Source organism: Ictidomys tridecemlineatus, chromosome 2 (assembly GCF_052094955.1).
Source record: "Ictidomys tridecemlineatus isolate mIctTri1 chromosome 2, mIctTri1.hap1, whole genome shotgun sequence".
Taxonomy (NCBI): domain Eukaryota; kingdom Metazoa; phylum Chordata; class Mammalia; order Rodentia; family Sciuridae; genus Ictidomys; species Ictidomys tridecemlineatus.
This window is the reverse complement of record NC_135478.1, coordinates 18,709,387-18,732,323: the sequence shown is the minus strand read 5'-3', so window position 1 is coordinate 18,732,323 and position 22,937 is coordinate 18,709,387. Positions and strand designations below refer to the sequence as shown.

The 22,937-nt window shown below is 45.2% G+C and overlaps 1 protein-coding gene across 7 annotated transcripts; it reads right to left on the bottom strand.

Moving 5' to 3' along the window:
• Positions 1–16: 16 nt before the first annotated feature.
• On the bottom strand, positions 17–20,641 carry Znf445 (zinc finger protein 445). Of its 7 annotated transcripts, none has more exons than XM_078038007.1 (7): positions 20,338–20,641; positions 10,725–15,490; positions 8,687–8,855; positions 8,250–8,353; positions 7,847–7,973; positions 7,133–7,243; positions 17–6,488 (listed from the first exon to the last, which is right to left on the bottom strand). In XM_078038007.1, the coding sequence occupies exons 2-7, from the start codon at positions 11,151–11,153 to the stop codon at positions 4,309–4,311; spliced, it is 3,120 nt and encodes a 1,039-aa protein (XP_077894133.1). In that variant the 5' UTR covers positions 11,154–15,490; positions 20,338–20,641; the 3' UTR covers positions 17–4,308. The 7 variants fall into 7 exon arrangements, with proteins under 7 accessions (XP_077894133.1, XP_021590691.1, XP_005337965.1 ...); XM_021735016.3 differs by having other exon boundaries at positions 10,725–11,361; XM_005337908.5 differs by having other exon boundaries at positions 10,725–11,286.
• Positions 20,642–22,937: the final 2,296 nt, after the last annotated feature.

Genomic DNA, 22,937 nt, shown 5'->3' with positions numbered 1-22,937 from the left:
GAAATGACAGAACCCATGCTTTAAAATGTTTTATTTTGACATATTTTAACTAACAGTTAAAAAGAAGTGACCACGTTATCCCGTTAAATCTTAGCATCCTGATGCATCTGCATAAGTTTTTAGAAAGAACACACAAGTGAAGTCCCCAAGTGCTCTCCTTGATTCCATCAGCATCTCCTGCCCTGGAAAGGCAGGGCAGTGACATGCATCCATCATTACAATTCATGATTTTACACTCTTATTTCATGTCATTTGAATCCACAGAAAAGTGGATTGTGCAAAATAATACTATTACATACCAAGAATGTGTACATGCCAGACAACATTTTAAGCATTTTACATGCATTATTTCATTAATTGCCCCCCATTCCAACCATTCTGTGAGGTTGGCACTACTATCCATATCACACAAAAACACAAACCAATAAAAGTGTGTGCCCATGAACACACAGTATGTGTGACTTTACACAAATGGTACACAGTACATAGCTTCTGCAATTCTTAGTGTTTTGTGTACACGTATGTATGGTACAGGGGATTGTACCCAGGGGCGCTCTGCCACTGAGTTATATCCCCAGCCCTTTTTAGGTTCTGAGACAGGGTCTTGCTAAGTTGTCCAGGCTTGGCCTTAAACTTGCGATCTTCCTGCCTCAGCATCCCAAGTAGCTGGGATTACAGACATGCACCATCACGCCCAGCTTCAGCCTGGTTTTTATCTGGGTTGAAAGGTATAATTGTCTTTTATATTCACTTTCTAAAGTATCAAAAAGCAACCCATTTGTTTACCTGTTCTTCTGTTGATGGCATGCAGGGTTCTACCAATCCTCTTTCCTAAATAGCTCTGCAACAAAGAGCATAACATTCCTTTCTTCACATGGTACTCTTCTTGGATATATCCAGGAGGGATACTGCAGTACTCACCACTTTACAAGACTCTGTAAATCATCTGGCACCACAGTTGTCACCAAAAGCAATATGAACTTCAGTTGTCCCACACACTTGCCCATATTTTGGCTTTCAATTTGTAATATTTTATATTTCTTGTGCTTTCTTCTTTGCACACACTTGTCTGTCTCAAAGTCTCTGTCATTGAGGGTGAGGCTAACCACCAAACAGTGGCCAAAGGAACTTCTGGCACCCACTCTTCTCTGTGATGGACCCAGCCCATCTGGCTTTCTCCAACCCCAGCTTCAGTTCTTCATGAGGATAGAGAAGGTGGGCTAGGCTGGAGGAAGCCTGAATGCTGTCCAGGCCAGGCTGTGGCTGAAAGCATCAGAAACTGTCAGCTGGAGTCCTATGGCTCAGAACTATCCACAGCTGGGCTCCTTATCAAGTGCAGATGTGCACCTGAGCAGTGGCTTCCTGTCAACATTTCACTCAAGGGCCACTTCAAAAGACTGCACCCCTGAGTTGGCTGAACCTGTCAGCTCTAGATTCCTTCAGAGGGACAATTTTATGGAAAAGTTCCTCTGTGTGGTAAACAAATAAGCATCCAACCCTGTCCTCCAGAGTACTTGGCTAGGCTGCAGTGACAGACTGGAAACCAGATGACACCCAACAGAGCAAGACTTGAGCTGCAAGAGTGGCGGGGCTGGGGAGCAGGCCTAAAAAGGATGAGGGCCCCAAAAGCTGAAGACATGAACCAGCATAGAGAAATGTGGCACTCTGGGTAAAGGGAGATATACAAAGCTGGAGAGACCAGGGTGTGCAGAGAGGGGCACTAGTCAAATCCAACACTGATTATCAAAATGTTTAGTAGTTAGTTCTAAGGAGTCAGGATTTTGTTAATATTTCTATAATAATTGATTATTGAAGAACTAAGAAAATCTGCAAGTCCAGGCTACTGAACACATTGCAACAATACAATCCCCAAACAGTAACAGCATACTTCATTATAGAAGGATTCCCATTAATTTTTTACTTCATCACTTGTATGTTTTAGATTTTGGTCAGAATGTTTAAAAATAAATACATCTCATTCTATAAAAACAGCAGTGGAAACACCTATTGGAATAAGAACTCCAGGTGATACAGAAAAAAATGAGTCTTCCCATGGTTGTACCACCAAGTGACATTTGAGTTGAACCTCCAGATTTTGATCACCTATCCAGAGCCTCAGCAACCCAAGTCAAGCCCAGGAAGCAACCCACACAAGCCAAGTACCACAAGGGTACACAGGGAAGCTGACCCTGAGGTGCACTTGCCTGCCCAAGATCATCCTGCCAGCAGAAGGTACATGAAGCCTGGCATCTGGAACCCAGGTCTGATGATTCCAAGGCCCTTCCCATGAACTGGCCCCTGCCCAGCCACATCTAGCGCCAGTCTTAGCACCCCATCTGTGCCAGAGGGGGAACACTTGATTTCAGGCCATGGGCAACTGCTGCTGTAGAGGGCCAAGATGGCAACACCGAGTTCCCACCAGAAAACTGAGTGATGCCCTACCTGCCTCTATCCACACACTACCACACAATTTTATTCTTCATTTTCTCCTGGCGACAGCAATCCAGAAGATAGGAAGACTCAGTACTCTAACATAAACAAAAGACATGTACCAGGCTGGTTTCTTCTCATTATGAGAAATGGCCTGTCCAGTCTGTGCCCCAACTCACAGCAGTAAAAGGAGTCATCACTGCATAATTGAGACATTTTATCCTCACATTTGTAATCTGAGCTCTTCAATAATTCAAAGAAATTACTTAAATACACTTCAGAAATGTCACTCCTTCACATTTGTGTCATTTAGATGATTCTTGCTTATTGCTTCAACATCAGCGGGTGGGCAAGTGAGGGGGTGCTTCCCCCATCATGCCCCTTTGCCTCCTGAGGGCAACAGGTGCATGCCCAGTTACTCTTGTGTTGCGCCTGATACCAGCAAGGAGTGCACACACAGCGGGCTGTGGAGATGACAACTACCATGCACAGAGGCCGGAGATATACGCACAGGGGCTTAAGCTTTCATGTGTGCTCAGGACTCAGGTCTTAACAGAAGTCAGAGATGGGTAAAAAGTCCCATCCTGGGAACTGTTAGCAGAAACAACTGCATAAAAACCTTTCAGCTACACTTTACTGAGTCCTCGGGTCTGTGGTTAACACTTGCAGAACACAATTCACATTCAGACCACACTCCACTCCAAACTACCCAAAGGCGCTCCACCTCCCTGAGGTGGCCCCAGCCCGCAATGACCTGTGAAGCCCACACAGCCTGACCCATCACTCCTCTGGACACTCGCCCTCTCTCTCATTCTACTCTGCTCCTGGGGCCTCCCTGCTATCCTCTGAGGACATGGGTCAAGATCCTACTACCTCTGCCGGGAACTCTATCTAGAGATCCACCTGGATTGCTCCCGGCCTCCTTCGGGAACTCGGATTCCCCTTTCTCTGTTGAGGCCCTCCCTGACCAACCTGTTTCAAATCACAGCCCTCCTCCCAATCTAGCATTTACTTTCACTCTTCTCTGATTTACTTTGTCCTTAACACACACCACCATCCAGGATGCTACATATGTCATTTGTTTATCATCTGTAAAGATCCAAGACAGTAGGATTTTTATCTGTTCCAATCACTGCTGGTGACTTTTGTCTGTTCTGTCACTGCCTGGCATTAGGGAGGTGCTCAGGACATTTCTGCTGAACTGACGGACAGCTGCTGCTTGCGTAGACCTGTGGGGTGGAGATGGTGATGAGGCACTGGCGGAGCTCCCTTATCCAAGCAATTGAGCCCGCCACCCTGCTCTCGTCTACCTGCTGCTGAGACAAATCTAGGCCCTAATGAACATCCAGAAACCCAGCTATGAAGCTGAAGTCCCAGCCTGAACTCAGGAGGCAGCTCAGGAGACCAGGAGTTCTCAACGCTGTTGCTTTTAAAGTCAACAGAACAGGCACAGTCACGGGCCAAACCTAAGGAAAGACTGAGGATCCAACTGGCTCCTTCCAGCAGCACAAAGCCCCCCAGGTCACAACCATGTTGTCCAACCCTCAAAAGGCAATGGTCTATCTAGAGTTGTCAAAGGAGATATGGCTTGGGGAGCCTCAGGCTATTGTGAAAAAGATGGTTAGTAGGGGCCTAGGCCTCTAGAAAGGCCCCAAAGAACATGGTAATGCCATTCCCTATAGTATCACTTCCCAGCAGGGATGCTGGAGACTCTCTGAGCTTTGAAATCTTCAGGATTCCCTGCCAGTAGCTTCCAAAATAGATAGGGCTGGGCCCTTTGTGAAGGTTTCCCCCTCAATGCCTATAATCAGGGGTGCTCTAGCAGGGTAGTCAGGAACCACTCCCCACCCCACTGTCACTGACAGCCCCAAGCTAATCTCAAATATGGTTTTTCATATGCCGAGCCAAATTTGAAGACCACCTGAAGGTCTTCCCACACACTCTGCATTTGAAGGGCCTCTCCCGGGTATGAAACCTCTTATGGCTAACAAGGTGTGAACTCTTGTTAAACGTTTTCCCACATATGCTACACTTGTGGCACTTCTTCTCAGTGGGCACACTGTGGAGTCCAGTGAGTGTGACACTCTGGTCACAAGGCTCCTTACCATCCTTAAAGGGCTTCTCTTCCCTTGGTTCTAATTCCTGTACATTCAGCCCCATGTCCTGATAGGAAGACAAACCCGCTTGGCTGCATTCAGACTGTGGCGTCGCGGTGTGTTTTCTCAGATGGACAGAAAGGGTGTGCTTCCCGATGAAATCCTTCCCACACCACTCACATTTAAAAGGTCTCTCTGTGGTGTGGACCCTCTGATGATTAACAAGACGATAATTCCTATCGTAAGATTTCCCACACAAATTGCATTTATAGCGCTTCTCTCCACTGTGGATTCCCTTGTGATCTAAAAGACTTCTTTTACGTGTAAAGCTCTTTCCACATTCTTGACACCAGAAAGGCTTCTGACCAGGGAGGACTTTGGGCTGCAGATCAGGGAGGACTTTGGGCTGCAGATCAGGGGTCTCTTTACTTTTAGGACTCTCATACTTCTGGTGCAAAGAGTGCTGCCTCTGGTGTCGGTAGAGATTGGAGCTCCATCTGAATGCTTTTCCACACTCCCTGCACTTATAAGGCTTCTCTCTGGTGTGAATTCGTTGATGGATGAGAAGGAATGAGTGATTGCGGAAGTCTTTGCCACACTGACCACATTTGTAGGGCTCCTCTGTAGTGTGGCTGCTCTGAGGAGTTTGGAGCACTGTGTCCTGACTAACAGATGGCCCTGCCTCAGGCTTTCTTTTAATGGCATGTTGCTTCTTATGAACAATGAAGGCTGACCGATAGGTGAATCCTTTTGCACATTCACTGCATTGATATGGTTTCTCGCCTGTGTGAATTCTTTGGTGCTCACTGAGAGTTTTCTTTTGAGTGAAAGTTTTCCCACACTGCTGACATGAAAAAGTTTTCTCCACAGTGGGGGCAACAGTAGTCAGTGGGAGCAGACTATAATTTTGTCTGAAGTCTTCTCGATGTTTCTCTTGTTCACAGAACTCTTCCTCCTGGTGTAACCTCACATGACGAGTAAAGTTTGACCTCCACCGAAAGGTTTTCCTACATTTGGTACATTTATAAGGTTTCTCCTGTGTGTGAATCCTTTGATGTTCAAGCACATAGGACTTACAGTGAAAGGATTTCCTACACTGGCTGCAGTCAAAGGGTTTCTCCCCACGCTGGTCTCTGAAATGGTGACCAAGTCCTGAGTTGTAGGTGAGAGCTTCTTCATACTGATTCAATTCAAATTTCTGCTTAGTGTGGGTTTCCTGGTGCAGACGGTAGGCTGACACACGTTGGAAAGCTTTCTCACATAAATTGCATTTGTAAGGTTTTACTCCAGTATGGATTTTCTCATGTCGCACACAGTTTGAGCTCCACCTAAATGGTTTCTCACACACCCTACATTTAAACGGCTTCTCTTGAGTGTGAAGTCTCTGATGATATGCAAGATGGGAGCTGCGATTGAAGGTCCTCTCACAGTAATGGCATCTGTACAATGGCCCCACCAGGTAAAGGCTCTGTTCATGCTGATGATGAGCACTGAGGCTGAAGCCCTTTCCACCTGTGTCCTTCTCGCTCCCTTTCAGGCCAGTATGAATTCTCTGATGGAGGCTAAACCCCCCAATAGTGTGTCTGAGTCCCTTCCCATATTTCTTGTAGTCATAATGGTGTGAACCTTTTCTGAAGTGTCTGCCACAGCCATGTTTAAGGGATCGCTTTCTCTTGGAAACTCTCAAATATGTAACGTGTTTTAGGTCAAAACTATTACTTCTTCCCAGTACTTCAAATTCTTTTCCCACTTTAATCTCTTCCTTCTTAATTTTCACTTGTGTGGGGCTTTCACAGTACTTCTTTCCATAGGGCCTGCTCTTCTGTTCAAAAGATATTCTGAGTCCTATTCCTTCAGAAGCACTAGTCACAGGGCAGCCTGATGGCACAGTGAACGTTTCAGCATCTTCCAATGGAGCCTGTTTTAAGATGAGCTTGTTTGTCTCAATCTGGAGCTTACCTCCTGACAAAAATTAAGAATGAGAGATTGTACTCTTTTCCCATACTTGGAACTAGAGAAAGCAATAAGGGCCCATGTAATGCCATGACGTGGGTGGTGAGGCTCTTGCCCGACTGCCAGTACTTTTACAAAATAGTCAGGAATAAGGCAAAACATGGAAGAGTACCCCAGATAACAGGGAAGGGAAGAGGAGAAGCAAGATGAGCATAGCAGACACAGACATGCAGAAATCCTATCCAGCAGGAAAAGAATAAGGGTTGAGAAAAGAGTATTAAACAGCAAGAAAGGGGAGAAGAATCATGTAGGTTCTGGTTGAAAGGACTAGAGAGATCAAACCTGTCAAAGAATAATCAAAGGAACAGCCCCAGCAACTCAGGAGGCTGAATGGAAAAGGGAAGAACAGTAAGTCCTTCGATGGGCAAGAACTGTTAGAAAGAGGGCCACTGGGGGAAGGGACAAGGCTAGAAACAAATGGCTTATCATAGGCCAGCCAGGAGGAAAAAGGCCTAGGGGCCCATCACCCCTTAATGACACTTAAAGATATTCCTTCTAGCAAACAATGATCACTAGTCCCTAGTGAGGTACTTGACCTTAAGAGAGAGCAGCAGATGCAAGAGGGAAGGGTCTAGTAGATTCTGTGAACTTACCTCTAGGGGAAGCACCTGGATCCCTTTTAGGCTTAGCTGCCTGGATATTCAGGCCCCACGGCTCCCTTGCTTCCAACCAGGAGATCAGAGCAGGTTTAGAGAATGGGCCCACTGCAGAAAAGGAGGGAAAGGGTGGAAAGGTGGATGGATCACACAGAACTACTCTCTAAGACCCTCTCAGTCTGAGGTCCTGAGGGAGAAGGGAAGGCCAGGAAGGCTGGTGGAGGAAGTGAGGGCAGGAGAACTAGAAAGCCATTTCTGATAGCCATGAGCAAAGGACTGCTAAGATTTCCTGAGGTGGGAACCACACAATTACTCAATGGTTAATCAGTCAACAGTTTTGTTTTGTTTTGTTTTGTTTTAGTTGTAGGTGGACACAATACCTTTATTTTTATGTGGTGCTGAGGATTTAACTCAGTGCTTCATGTGTGCTAGGTGAGCGCTGTACCACTGAGCCCCAACCCCAGCCCCAACAGTTTTTGAATACCTAAATAGACTAGGTACTTGAAACATCTTCAATCTTTATAATCACCCAGCATGATAGGCATTATTATCCCATTTTTCAAAAGAGGATAATGAGGTGATAGATTAAGTTGACCTGGTTAGTAGTTACAGGATCTAAACCCAGGTCAGGTCCCTTTCTATGCACAACAACAAAAACCAAGAAGACAAAAGTAAAGGTTGATAGAAGCATGGGGAATGTCGGTGACTTACCCAGAGAAGCCATGTTCCCATAATTCTCCAGCATCACATCCCTATAGAGATTCCTCTGAGCTGAGTCCAGCCATCCCCACTCATCCAGGGAGAAGGTCACCTCCACATCCTTGAAAGTCATAGCCTCCTGAAAATAACACTGTGCTCTAGAGCTGGTCCACAGCTCTCAGCTTTCAGGAGGGGCTGGAGGAATGGGGTTGGCTGGGAGTAACCCCAGGATGGATCTGCAAAGGTGAAAGACCATCACCCAGCAGAAGAGCTCTGGGCTCAAGGGGGATAATTGGGTCTCTAGGACATGGGTCCCTGGACATGAGGTCACTGGACAGAGAAACCCAGGAGGAGAGAAGGTGTACTTCACCATTAGGCAGCAATGCTGAGACATAAGGAAGGGCAGAAGACTCACCTGGGGCTCAGCCGTCAGGGACCTGGTGGCCCTTACCCCATCTCCTGAGCTTCCTGGGATCCCTTTGCTCTGGGAAATGGCATGCACCTGGGCAGCAGGAGGAGCTGAGGGAGAAGAAAGAGCCATGAGAGAGCTGTCCAGCTCTGGCCACCCACTGAGAAACCCATTCTTCCCACACTTAGAGGGCTCCTGGACCAAAAGCAGGTACTGACTGTTGTTAAAACACCCATACAATGTGACCTCAGTGTCTCACAGGGACTGGGAAAGGGGCAGGGGATGTGTGCTGGGAAGAGGAGATAGTGAGACACAGTGGGGTTTGAGAGGACACAGAGGTAAGGGACAGAAAGAGAGAGAAGACAGACAGTGACAAAACAACACGATGGGAAATTTGGGGGACATGGCATGAGGCTAAGGTCTTAGAGCTAGGCAGAGAGTACCGGATTGCTCAGCCAGGAAGTCACGCACTCCTATTGCATAGGGAAGCTCCAGGTGGTCTCCCAAAACAGAGCTGCTCCTGAGAGGTGAAGCAGGGGGCCATGTCTGTGCAGACTGCAGGGGTCCTGTACCCATCCAATGCACATCTGGGCTCTGGGCAAGGCCTGGATCCTAGCAAGAATATGATGTTGTGAGAGGAACCCTCCATGGGAATAGAAATCAAACTCAGGAAAGAGGCCACATTGCCAATCTCTAAAGGACACGGGGAAAAGGATGAGCAAATCAAACTCTATTACCTCCAGTCAGAGAAAAACCCAGGTAGGCCCCTCTCACCCTTTGGCCTTAGTCCAAGGACACACTTGGCCATCAGTAATAGCACTACCGACAGTCCTCAGATGCCACAATGACACCTTCAACTACCTCTCAGCCCCTACCTTGCCTAGAATTGAGAAATCGGAGAGAAAGAATTAGTCCCTGAAAAGTACATGGATAATGGTTCTGGGCAAACATGCAGCCAAGCAATATCTTCCTTCAAACACTGTCCTAGGACTGAAATGCAAAGTGACTTCATCAAGCTAGCTCAGATTATTTAAATCTAAATGAAATAGTAACACCCGAGAGAGGCGATGCTAACTAGAGGGTCAGCCAGAGAGCCATGGAAGAAAAAGTTTCTAAGGAAAGAGATCCTTGCCCTGGTACTTCAAATAGCTTTGGTCTCTGAGGCAAGGCTGTCCTTGATGCAGAAATGAGCTATGCCAATGAACTTCGGGGCTCTATGCCAATGAACTTCGAGTTTTCCTGACCCTGTGGTGAAGATATTCTCTAGGGTGATATGGACAAATATTAGCCTGAGGCCAATGAACATCTGATAGAGAAAAAGGCTGCAGAGGATGAATTGTTTATTATCTCCTGTTTCTCTCAAACCATAATAAAGGGAGAAAAATGGAATAATAAGAATAAGGGAGCAAAGCCAAACCAGTTTAAAGATAGACAAACTTTCCCAGGCCCTGTTTTTTCATGCTATAGTAATTATTTAATGGGCCACAGGATGATTCTGCAGTTTCATATGCATCTTAAAGTGTTTCTGTTCATTTTTCAGAATTTGGCGGGTATCTCCCAGCCAAATTTCTAGCTAGTTTTCAACTAGCTAGTAAGACTCTTTCTGCTCATTTGGCAATGTTTCCATGGATTTAAAAACCTAACTTCTAGCCCTAAGTGAACTAAATATAACCAAGCCATAATTTTGTGACTGCTGTGTAACTTATTTCATTTTATATAATATTATTAGGTTCTTCTGAACATCTCCTTGTTTTGATAAAATGATAAAAATAATAAATCTCTTTACTGGTTCCTGTGTGCAGCAGAAGGAGCAGGAAGGATCTCCTGGGTGATGTACCTCCGCTCTACCGCCCCGCCAGGCCTGGGACAGCCAGCTCTCTCCCAGCACCAAGGCCAGGGCCAGACACATAACAGGCACTCAAATATTTACTCAAAAAATTATCATAATCAGATCGTTTCTACATTTTCTTCTCAATAAACTGAGACTCTGAAAGGTACAATAACATGGCCAATGACACTGAGGCTGTAGAATTTTGGAATAAAGTTTAAGACCTGAGGCCTTCCAATTTCCCAGCTCAGGGCTGCCCCTCATCACTTGTGTCCACCCGTCTACCACCACTCAGATCCTCAGACACTCCCTGAGGAGAAAGCAACTTGGTACGTGTAGACTGCTCTTTCTCTTAGTCTCCCATTCAGAAGCCAAGAGTCCTGATCCTAAGGTCCCTCTCCTGCCTTACCTCTTTACAGGTCTGGGGTCAGAGTCAAGACAAATTAGATAACGTGTACAGATGGACTTTGTATACTTTAAGCCATTGTGCACAAAAACTGTGATGGCTCAGGATCCATTCCTCAGCTGCTCAGGTGCCACCACAATGAGAAGAAAAGGCCTCCCCTGAACTGCTCAAGCTAACTTCAGAGGGCCATCTCCACCCCTAGACAGGCAGGTAGAGTTCACCAGGTACCACACACTTGTTCACTCACCCTCTGTAGTGTCCCATCAAGGTCCTTCTGTAGCTCCTCCAGCAAAGCCACAGCCTCCTCACCACTCTCAGGGTGATGGAGCTGCACCCAGGTCCGGAGCTCCCCGGGCAGGATGCTCAGGAACTGCTCCAGCACCAGCAGCTCCAGGATCTGAGGCTTAGAGAGAACATCAGGCCTCAGCCACCAGCGGCAGAGCTCCCGGAGCCGGCTCAGAGTTTCTAGGGGCCCAGAAGACTCATGGTAGCGAAGTTGCCTAAAGAGCTGGCGGAACAGCTCCTGGCCAGGACGGTTAAGTGTCTGAGGCCTGGCAGTCTGCACTGAAGTATAGCCTTCATCTTCTTCTTCCTTCTTTACCATTTGAAGGCGCCCTCGCTCCCTTGAAGCCTGGGCCTGAGCTGGATGGACAGCATACCACCTGCCCGGAGGCATCACTGCTGTTCAGGATCGACCCAGCTAAGTGCACACAGAGTCTGCTACTGGGTCCTCAGGAGTATCTTCTGAGCATCAAAGTACCCAATGTCATTTGCTGGGACATCAGAAGTCACTGAAATAACCAACGTTCCTGTTCAGAAGTGGACAGATAGGAAAATGATGTCCATCTCACATGATGCAGTTAGATGTTGTTGGTTGAGATCATCTTTGGATGTATGAGAAGAGGGCACACGTAATGCACAAATGTACTTGTATCAAGCATAGCAGGGCTAGATTGTCACTTACTGAGGTAAGCCAATAAAACATCTGAGTAAAGTAAAACGTATACATCTAAAATACAAAAATATCTGATAAAAAAAAATCAAAGAAGATGTAAATAAGCTGACAGACATACCATATTCAAGTATTAGAAGACCTGACACTGTAAAGTTATCAATTCTTCCCAAGTTGATCTACAGGTTTAATGTAATACCTTCAAAATTTCAGTAAGAATTTTTGAGGGTTATGAGGGATATGGCTTAGTAATAAAGTGCTTGTCTAGCATGCATGAGGCCCTGGATTCAATACCCAGCACTACAAAAAAATAATAATATTTAAAATTTTAAATTAAAAAATATGCAACAATTTACATGGGAAAGAAAAGGAATTATAGTAGGCCAAATAATTTTGAAAGAATAAAGTGAAAGAAATCAGCCTATATAATTTTAAGACTTACAGTCACAGTAATCCAGACTGTGTGATATTAGTAGGTAACAGATATTAGTACGTAACAGAACAGATCATGGAAACAGAACAGAAAAAACAGAAACAGACCCACACAAATTTGATAAACTTGTTTTTTAAAACATCAAATAGGATTTTACTAATATTATATATAGTATTAAAAAACAAAAACAAAATGCTGATTGGAAAATCCTTGATTTTATGGCCCATCACGATTAAGGCTAATCATTGAATGTGTGAAAATCACTAATCCAACTTTTCACTGATTTCCTGCATTTCCTTTCACATCTCCTCATAACAAAGGTTAATTCAAGAGGTCAAGCTACTTTCAGGAGACAACAGAGCTTCGAAAGCAAAGAAAGTAAACCAAGCCAAATCCAGCTCCCCACTTATTAGCTGTATGATCACATAATCTTACCTTGTTATATAATGACATTTAAATGAGAAGCTACCTAGGGCACATTGTGGGCTCTCATAGTGTTTGTCTGTTTCTTCACATCTAGGAAAGGAGCTTGTGCCCAGGGGCTTGTGCTTCAGATCACGTCACCATGTAGAGGAGTCCACCCCTGAGATGTGCCCAAACGACTTTCCATAAAAAAGCAAAAGCAATTCCAAGAGGAAAGATAGTTTTCTCAACATTTATTACTGGAGCAATCAGACAGCCATAGGCAAAATAACAAAAGTTGACCTTGATCTCATTCTCTGTACAAAAATCATTTCAAAATGGATCACAGACTTAAATGTCAAACATTAAACTGTGCGACTTTGGGGGGGGGGGGAACAACCAAAGGAGAAAACCTTTGGGATTCAGCAATATATAAAAAGAATGATACACCACAAACAAGTGGAATGTATCCTAGCAAGGCTGATTAACATCAGCAGAATAAAAAATAATAAAAAAAAAATCACACATTCCCAATCAATCGCTGATATGTGGAAGTTAAACCACAATAAAGCAGGGGAGGGGAAGAAGAGTAGTTCAGGGGCTGGAGTTGTAGCTCAGAGGTAGAGCATTTGCCTGGTACGTGTGAGGCACTGGGTTCGATTCCCAGCACCACATATAAATAAGCAAATAAATAAAGGTCCATCGACAACTAAAAAAAATATTAAAAAAAGAAGAGTAGTTCAGTATATTAAACAAAGAGGAATAAAAGAAAGGTGGGGTGGGAATAGTAAAGACAGTATGAGAAAGCTAACATTTTTCCTATGCACACATATGAAAACATCTAAGTGAATCCCACCATGGTGCCCACTCCCAAGAATGGCATCCTAATCAGAACAAGATCTATTCCATGCTTGTACAATTTTACCAAAATGGATTCTAATGTCAAGTATAACATGCATAAGAAGAATCCATTAAAAAAAAATACATGTTCCTGTCAACAGATGCAGAAAAAGTTTTAACGAAATCAAACATCTTTTCATGACAAAAGAACTTGATGAATAGAAACTGCTCAGTTTGATAAAAAACCATCTACAAAAACCCACAGCTAATATCATACATGGTAAAAGCTGGATGTGGATGATGATTCCCCCTCAAAAGCATGAACAAGACAAGAATTTTTACTCTCACCTCTTCTACAAAACACTGAATGGGAGGTTCTGGCCATGCCAGTTGAAGAAAGGATGGAAAAATAACTACTATGTCGTGGCACTAAGGTCCCAGAAATGAGTAAAACAGACAAAAAGCACTGCTTTGAGGAGCTTATTAAGGGAAAACAGTTATGCAAGTAGCATGCCAGACAGTGATGGGGCTATGTAGTAAAATAAAACAAGGGAGACGTTTAAGATCTAGAATGAAAAAATAAGGTCATAAATTCAATCTTGCAGAAAGCAAAGGAATGCTCACAAGACCTCTTATATTGTTTCTAGGACAAAACATTGAAGAGTACAAATTACAGTAAGTTATGTGTTACTGTACTGTATTATCTTTTTAGTCTCAAGCAACTGACATCATAGAATGTTTATTATACATTAATATTTCTGGACACCAGAAGCCACAGAAAACTTAACTGGTGGAACAGTTAGCAATTTTCATGCTTTTGTCAGCTTTCCTTTTAAGTGCATACTGGAGTTAATCTTCAAAACATTCCCATCTTTCAGCCTACCATAAGAAAGGATGAATTTATTTATTTAATTTTTTGCAGCCAAAGTTTATCTGCCTTTCTTTGGAATTACAAAAAAATACTAGAGCAGCCTAATTCTTCAGTCCCTAAATATACTGACTACTGGCATCAGATCAATATTGGCATCAGATTCACCATTTTAGGCCGGGAGCCATTTTATCTAGAGGCTCCAAAGTTTCGATTCTGCGGCAATACTGCTTAAGTTCCTGTAAGAACACGTATCTACTAAACGATTAACCCCACCACAGCTTATGATGCAACTCCTAAGCAGCCTATGAAATTCCTCTTGCAACCTATAAAGCTGCTCTGTGAGTGCTGACTCGCTGCTGCTCTCCTCGGAGGGACAGCCTTGTTGGTTTGCCTTGTGTTACCAACAATAAACTTCTTGTGTGAGATTCCAGTGTGTGACGTGGTCTTTGGACTTTGCATGGACTCTGCAAGTGTCCTTCACTGGGGCAGTGACTCGAATTAGGCTCTCCCATCAACCTGCTCTCCCTTGGGGGAGCTGAGCTGTTTTGGGATCCTATGCTTGGTCCTAGGCCGCCCTCATCACAAACTCACCTTCCATTTCACCGGCTGATTTGAGTAAGTTCCCCTGCCTTCGGTCAACTCAGATGACCTTCCAGTCTCAGGAAGTGACAGCTGAACATCCAGCACTCCCAGGGTTCCCGTTGGGTCAGGGGCACCCCAACCACGGCTTTCAGAGCTACGTTTGGTCCCTACTGTCAGCTGAGTCCATAGGCTCAGAAGGCCTTAACCCTGGCAAAAGATCTCTCTCTTTCTGGGTCTCGGTTACTCTTTCAGCTCAAACGCCCTGGTGCCAGGCACCAAGAACCCCTACAGGCCTTAGCCCCAGCTACTGTCCTGAGGCAGTAACTGTTGTGTGTGAACTGATAAATACAACCAAAAAGAGTGTAAGTTATAGGTTACAGATTAGTAAAAAATATAGATTATAGATATAAGATTTTGATAAGTGAGATAAGACAATTATAAAGCAAGAACTGTCAAAGACAGGCCTAAGACTCCATTTTGCTGCCTTTTATAAAACACTGTTACAAGAGCTGTTTCTGAGAAACTGAAATGAAAGCTGTTTTCTTATTAAAAAAAAAAAAATTGTCTTTCTGTACTTTGTACCCCAACCAATTGTACTTTACTCAGGATGCAGCAGTGGTCACAGTGAGCTACATCCTGGGTTTGAATGCTGTTAGGATGGCCTTAGGCCTGAGCCTAAGCAACTCCAGTTTGAAACCAGCAGTTTCACCAGGCATACCCACAGAGCCCTCCAGTAAGACCACAAACAAGTTACTTCCCCTCACCCAGATAATCAGAGTAAAGCCCCTAGCAGGCTGTCCTTACCTGATAAGAGGAAAAGGCTAGAAGATCAGGGTGGAGACCACCAGACCAGATGTTTCTGACCCCAGGATAAATGATGTCACTGAGAAATCCGGGGATAGCCGATAAGGATTGAAAGGGGGGTCAAAAGCCCTAAAATTTAGTATAAATAATAGAGCAAATGAACAGTGATTCAGCCAGCCAAAACAAGGATGCACTCGAACTGGAGAGCCTGATGAGGACCTGACATCCCATCACTTGTCATCATTCTGAGCCTCTGCATGATCCTCACTGCTCTCAAACTCTACGGCCTCTTCTGGACCTTGGTGAGAGCAGCAACTTCTCCCTATGACCTTCTCCTCAACTGGTCATCCACTCCATGGCAGGAAAAGCCTGCCTTGGATCTGGACCTGATACTGTGTTTGAGTGAGTGTGCATCTGCTGGACATAAAGCCTAAGGCTTCAGACTTTTGAACTTAGCCTGCAGACGGAATGTCTATCACTAGCCTGTCATGATTAAGTGTGTTTTGCAGTGTTTAGAATTAATCTAGAATTGTTTGCTGTGAATTGATTCTGTCTAATGCAGTGCCTAGTATTAAGGATTGTCGTTTTCTTATTTAAGAACCTACAGAGTGAAACTGTATTAGGTAATTTGAGTGAATAAAGCATTGAAAGGAGCAGAAGTGCATGGACATTCTTTATTTCTCCCCTCGAATGCATATGTCACAATTTTGCCCCTTCGCAACAAATGCCCTTGTGGGTCTACATGACTTTGAAATAGACTCTCACCCCGCAGACCCCCGCCCAAATTCAGGCTGCAATAGCACCTGCTTGAACCCAGGGCTGTGGTCAACTGAATTGCCAAGCTAATGCTTTTTTTTTTTTTTTTATTGTTTCTGTTTATCGCTGCTTGCTGACTGGAAAATTCCAGTTCTGCCTAGAGCCCACATGTCCCACTTATTAATATTTTAATTTATATGATTGGCTAGCTTACATTACAATAAACAAGTCACTGAGTTGTGTTTTTTGTGTTTATATTCTCTTTGGATGGACCAGGAAGCTGCTGTCCTCCCACAGAGACTCTGCGGTGGGTGACAGACCCTGGCCAAGTAAATAAAGCTCTCTTTTGATCTGAAATTTGGACTTAGAGTGCTTTCTATGACGTCTCCCCATAACAGTGACAACTCCCAGAGCAGTTAGCTCTTCCTCATTCGGTATAAGAGAACACAGAGGGATGCCTCTGTTTCTCCCTACTGACTCTCTCTCTCTCTCTTGCCATGGGGTGCAGCCAAGTCTGCCATGCCCTCGGACACCCCTTTGGGTTGCCTTTTAGCAAATTTAGATTCACTCCACCTTACCTCTGACTTAAGGTTCAAAAACTAATTCATCTCTGCAACTAAATTTGGCCCTTCTATACCTTAGACAATGATTTCAAATGGCCACTTAAGGGCATTCTAGATTCCCAACATTTTGAGGCACATTGTTAAATTTTGTGAGCACTCAGGGAAATGGAAAGAGAGCCCCTATGTTCAGGCTTTCTCTTTCCTTCGTTCCGAACCATCCCTCTGCTCTTCCTATTCTCCAGCCCAGGTTCTGTACACTCTTGAAACCCTCTCCTCGACCTCAGCGCCTTCCTGAAATCCCAGACTTTGGCCCCACTGACAAACCCCCTCACCACTGTTCTCCACCTTCTACTCCGAATCCTCTGGGACCTCCCTCACCTACTTTCAATCTACCCGTTACTCACTCTCACTCTCGCATGGGCCCCTCTACCCAGCCCACACCTCTGCTTCCCCTTCGTGAAGTAGCAGGGTCGGAGGGAGTTGTTCGGGTACCTGTCTCTTTCTCCCTTAGTGACCTCTCTCAAATTGAAAGAAGGCTAGTGTACCTCCAATCCTTCAGGGTACATTACGGAATTCCAATACCTAACCCAGTCACACGATCTAACTTTCCATGACGTTCATATGATCCTATCCAACACCCTCCTACCTGAGGAACACAGGTGAGTTTGGGAGCAGGCCAGAAATTATGCCCACAAGGTTCATAATTCCTCCACTCTCCCAATTGGCACTGAGGCAGTCCCTAATCGTGACCACAACTGGGATTACAATTCGGATGGACGGATCACTAGTAGGAACCTATTTATTACCTGCCTCATGGCTGGATTAAGAAAATTGGCCCATAAGCCTATTAATTATAAGAAACTCCAAGAGATTATTCAGGATAAAAATGAAAACTCCTCAATGTTCTTGGACTGCCTTACAAAGGCCCTTTTACAGCACACCAATATAGCCCCTGAAACCCCAGATGGAAGACAACTACTAATGACCTACTTCTTCTCCCAGGGCTTCCCCAACATTAAGGCTAAATTCAAACACCTAGAGAGGGGACCTCTAACTCCTCAAGCAGAAGTTCTACTAGTGGCTTTTAAGGTGTATAATGGGAGAGATGAGAAGGCCCGTAAACAAAAATACCAGATGCTGGCCAAAGCCTTTCAACCTGCCCCAACCACGGGCATTTGGGCATCCCCGCTTCCTAGGAAGTAGCCAGGGGGACCCCTGGCCCCTGCTTCAAATGTGGTCAAATAGGTCATTGGGCCAGAGCATAAATGAATCCCCAGAAGCTTCCTAGTGCATGTCCCAAATGTCATCAGGAAGGATACTGGGCGGTCGACTGTCCTCAAACACCAAGAGGTACAAGACCATCCGCTCTGATACCTTTCGAGCGAATCTTCTAGGTCTGGCAACAGATGACCAAGGAGGCCTGGATCCCCTCACCTGACTTCTCAGAGCCCAGAGTAACCACTGTGGTAGCAGGTAGGCCCATCTCTTTCTTCTTAGACACTGGAGCCACATATTCAGTCCTAAAGGAGTTTTGGGGACCTACTTCTCTTTCTTGTTCCTCTATTGTCAGGGTAGAAGGAACACAGACCAGCCCCTACAAACCCCTTTGCCTCACTGCATATTCCAGGGCATTACCCTTTCCCACTCGGTCCTGGTGATTCTCCGCTTCCCAGTTCCTCTCTTAGCCAGGGATCTCCTAGCCAAAGCTGGAGCTTCTATTCCCTTTGCGCCTGAGTCTCGCCTCAACCTCAGCTCGCCTTCAGTACCCCTGCTGTTAGTACTCCAGTCAAATTCCAAGGACTCTCCTTACCCCTTACCTCTTACCTGCATCAAAGGTTGATCCCTCCATCTGGGACCTCTAAAACCCTTCTATAGCTGCCCACCATCCTCCCTTGATAATACATCTCAAAGACCCCACCTATTTCCCAGCACAACCCCAATATCCACTTTCTCTCGAGAGCCTCAGGGGTCTCAAACCTTTAATCTCTGATATTCTCCGAAAACACCTCCTATGCCAAACAAACTTCCCTTTTAACACACCCATCGTAGCAGTCAAGAAACCAAACAGATCCTACAGACTCATACAGGATCTTCACCTCATCTATAGGACCATAATTCTCCATCCATCCAGCAGTTCTGAACCCTACTCTCTACCATTCCCTCACACACCACTCATTTTTTGGTTTTGGACTTAAAAGATGCCTTCTTCTCCATTCCCTTACACCACCAATCCCAGGACATTTTTGCCTTCACCTCGACAGAACTAGACACTCATACATCCACCCAGTTAACTTGGACTGTCTTACTCCAAGGATTTAGAGATAGTCCCCATCTATTTGGCCACGCCCTTTCTAGAGATCTATCTTCTCTCTCACTCCCCCAATCTAAACTTATCCAATATGTAGATGACGTTCTCCTTTGCAGCCCCTCTTTACAGACCAGTCTGACTTAACACCTTCATCCTCCTCAACTTCCTAGCTCACCATGGATATTGGGACTCCCCATCAAAGGTTCAGCTATCTACCCCCCAAATCACTTACCTGGGTCTTATTACACCAAGCCACAAGGCAATCACCACTTATAGAATTTAATTTCTTCCCTATCATCTCCCACTATGAAAGAGGAAGTTCTCTCCTTTTGGGGGATGGTGGGTTTCCTCCACTCTTGGATTCCCAACTATTCCCTTTTGGCCCATCCTCTCTATGAAGCTGCACATGGCCCCCTCTCAGAACCACTTTTGAATCCCATCACACCACATTTCCACAGGCTTCAACAAGCCCTCCTTCGGGCCCTTGCCCTCCGTCTTCCTGACCTTATCTGCCATTCTCTTTGTACCCCCTCCACAGCCAAACTCAAGGGCATTCCACACTGGATTCACAACTCCCATCTCAAAATGTTCACACCAAAGCACTATATGGCAATCCCCACAGGACCTCTGTCTTTGCACATCTCCAAAACTTCGACTTTCAACCCTCCAAAGCTTTTCCTAAAAAAGACTCTTCTTGGTAGAAGAGGCTACTACAAAGACTACCAGCCCCTGATGCCCAAGACCATTGACTCATGATCAACTCCTCTGACTCCAGAGACACTACCCCCACCTAAAACACTCCCTGACCTCCTTCACAGGAATGATGTACTATGGGAAATAAACTACAAGCACAATGTCTTAATTACCCTGGGGGGGAGGGGGGAAATGCAGTCATGGTGTCATTATGCCAGCACTAACTGTAACCAAAATATGAACATATGGGGCTAGGGATGCAGATCTGTGGTAGAATGCTTGCCTAGCATGCATAAGACCCAGGGTTCCATCCACAGTATTTAAAGAAAAAAAAAAAGCAAACAAAAAAGAACAAATGCATTCAGCAAATTTAGAAATTATAATATTTAGGGAGTACTGTGAATGGTTTAAAAGGTAAGTTTGTAGATATTGCATATCCAATATTATGTGTACTTTATCGCATTTTTATCCTAATATTACGCACAAGTTTTTAGAAAGCAACAGCATGACCTCATTTCATAATCAAAAGATGTGTGCGCGTGAATGGGTGTGCATGTGTATGAGTGTGTGCACACCTTCAGTGCACGCGTATTTAACGTCAAGCAGCCAGAAAGCGAAGATTGCGACACTGCAGTTTCCACTTTCCCTCCACTTACCCAGTCCCCAGTGACCACGCCCTCGCGCATACTTGTGTGGGAGAGAACGCCTGAAGAAACACCTCTCGGGATCCTCCGCACTCCAGACCCGCCCCTGAGGCCCTGGTGAGCTTCCCAGGGGCTGGAAGGGATCGCGGCTCCGTCCTGCCCAGTCCGAGGACTGCCGTCCTCGGGGAGACACTTCCGCACCGCGACCCAGGGCCCACAGCCGCCACCGTCACAGTCACCACTAGAGCTCTCCGTCTCGTCAGCGCCTACAAGCTGACCCCGCCGCGCCCACATCTCCGCCGGGTGACGCACGCGCGTCGCCGCTTAGGCCACCGCGCCTCTCTAGGACGCCAGGAGGGCCAACGACTCGCCTCCTCCCGGCCCGAATAAATGCGCTGTGGGTACTGCGCGGTGGAGTTCCTGCCCCTAAGCGGCCACAGCAGGAATTGCTCCCGCCGCCCAGATCCTTCAGGCCCCAGGGCTCTGTCAGCTTTAACTTGTTTTCCCACATTCCTCCCAGTACGTCTGCAGGACTTCCCTGTAGGTCTCTCTCCCCCAGGGAAGAAAGGGAGGTGAGAGGTCAAAGCAGGAACAATGACTGAATGACTGCTCATTCCTCCCTCCTTCCCGGTGTACTAAATGTAAAATAAGAATTAAAAATAAAGAAAGGGGGTTTGCAAACTCCTGTTGAAAGAGAAAGCTAGACCTCCTGTAGGTAGATAGGAATAAAGGCCCCAAAGGAAGGAAGGAAACCATGACATCCTGAGATACCTGGCCTGCAGAGCATACTGTTGCTACCAGGGATGGCTTCAACCACAACAGCACTTCCTTAGCTGCCACTAGCAACCGCCAACCACAAAATCTACCCCCTACCCAAACACTGCTTCTGACCGGGATTGAGTGCCAAACCCCAGGGTTAAATGAATCCTCTCAATTTTGTAAATAAGGGATTAAATTTATGCACTTCTAATTGGTCTATTAAAATCAGCGCTTGGCTGTCCCATGCTAGTATCGGGCTCTACCAATCACCTCCGCTGGACCATCAGCCATGCCTTACAAAGACAAAGAACAACAGTTAGCAGTAACCTTCCCTATTGCGAGAGCCTTTTCCTGCTTTAAATAAATCTTGCTAGTCTACTGCCATAGTAGATAGGGTCAGTGAATTTCATTCTGTGGAGCAGTCCTGTCCTCATGGATTCCAAAAAATCATAATCTTGTTAATTTTAACTTTTAACCAGTTCAACTTGTTTCCTGGTAGAGGTACTGATGTCATTAGGTAATACTTTGGAGAATACCTCTTCCTGCTTGCCGTTATAGCTTTTCTATGATGTTTAAACAGTGACTAATAAACAACCTGGGGCAATCAACTATAACAACCAAGGTTTCTTCCCCCATTTTGGTTTGTTGTTGGTTTTTTTTGTTTTTTTTTTTTTTGTATCCTCTTTTTCTTCTTTTTATTTACGAAACCAGACCCCTCAAACCTATTTTCAGAGCACTTATTCTGGAGGAGAATACATGTTCCCCCAAGTGGCTGTCCTCTTAGCTCAAATAAACACTTTCTCAAACACTTATATGAGATTCTGGGTTCTTGGTTCATGGTAACCTTGAAAGAGAAGAACCAGATTTCATGGGAGACTAGTTACCAGGACTCCTTCCTCATTGCCACAAAAACTTAGCTTTCCAGGGTCTCAACCTATTATCTTCTATTGGTAAACTGTAACTAGGCTTATCTGGTAGGTAAAGAATGGTGCTACTGATCAGTACCTGGAATCTTGGAGGACTCAGCTGGTAGGTAGAGAAGCTGCCTGAAGACGGGCTGGAACAATGTGGGGAGGCTGCCATTTCCCCTAGGAGTAAATGTCATCTCTTGCTAGTACCAGAGAACTTAGGATGCAGATCCTAAACCATAAGACCATCTGCATCACTGTTGGGCATGCTGCAAAGCTGCTGTGTCCATGGCCAGGTAGCTGTCCTTGTACTCTTCTGTATGTGCTTCATAGTGGCCAGCCTCAGCAGCCAGTTCTCTCTTTCTGTTTCCATTGATGATGTCCATTTGTGCCTTAGAGCTTTACATTACTCATCTTTTCTTTCTTTCTTTCTTTTTCTTTTTCTTTTTGTACCAGGGTTTGAACCCAGGAGTACTCAACCACTGAGCCACATCCCCAGCCTTATTTTGAATTTTATTTAGAGACAGGGTCTCACTTAGTTGTTTAGCACCTCACCTTTGCTGAGGCTGGCTTTGAACTTGGGATCCTTCTGCCTCAGCTTCCAGACTGCACCCAGCTGCTTCACTCATCTTTACTACTCCAGTCACCAAGAAGGAAAACAGAAATGTTTCCCAAACACCAGAGAGAGGGTGATGTTAAAGAAGGAAAACAGATGACGCATTCAAACAGAGTAACTGAGGAGAATTCAAATGGCAATTTCCGAAAGGTGGTGGACAAAGTTAAGAAAATGCATTACAGCTGTCAGTATTTGGAAGCTATGTTCACCCCTTGGATCAAGGTACCTGACAAAACTGTGGACTTCAAGTGAGGAATACAGCCAACCCATGTTCCAGCACAGAGGAAATTGGTGTAATAAGTAACCTGAAACTGATCTTCTGATCTCCT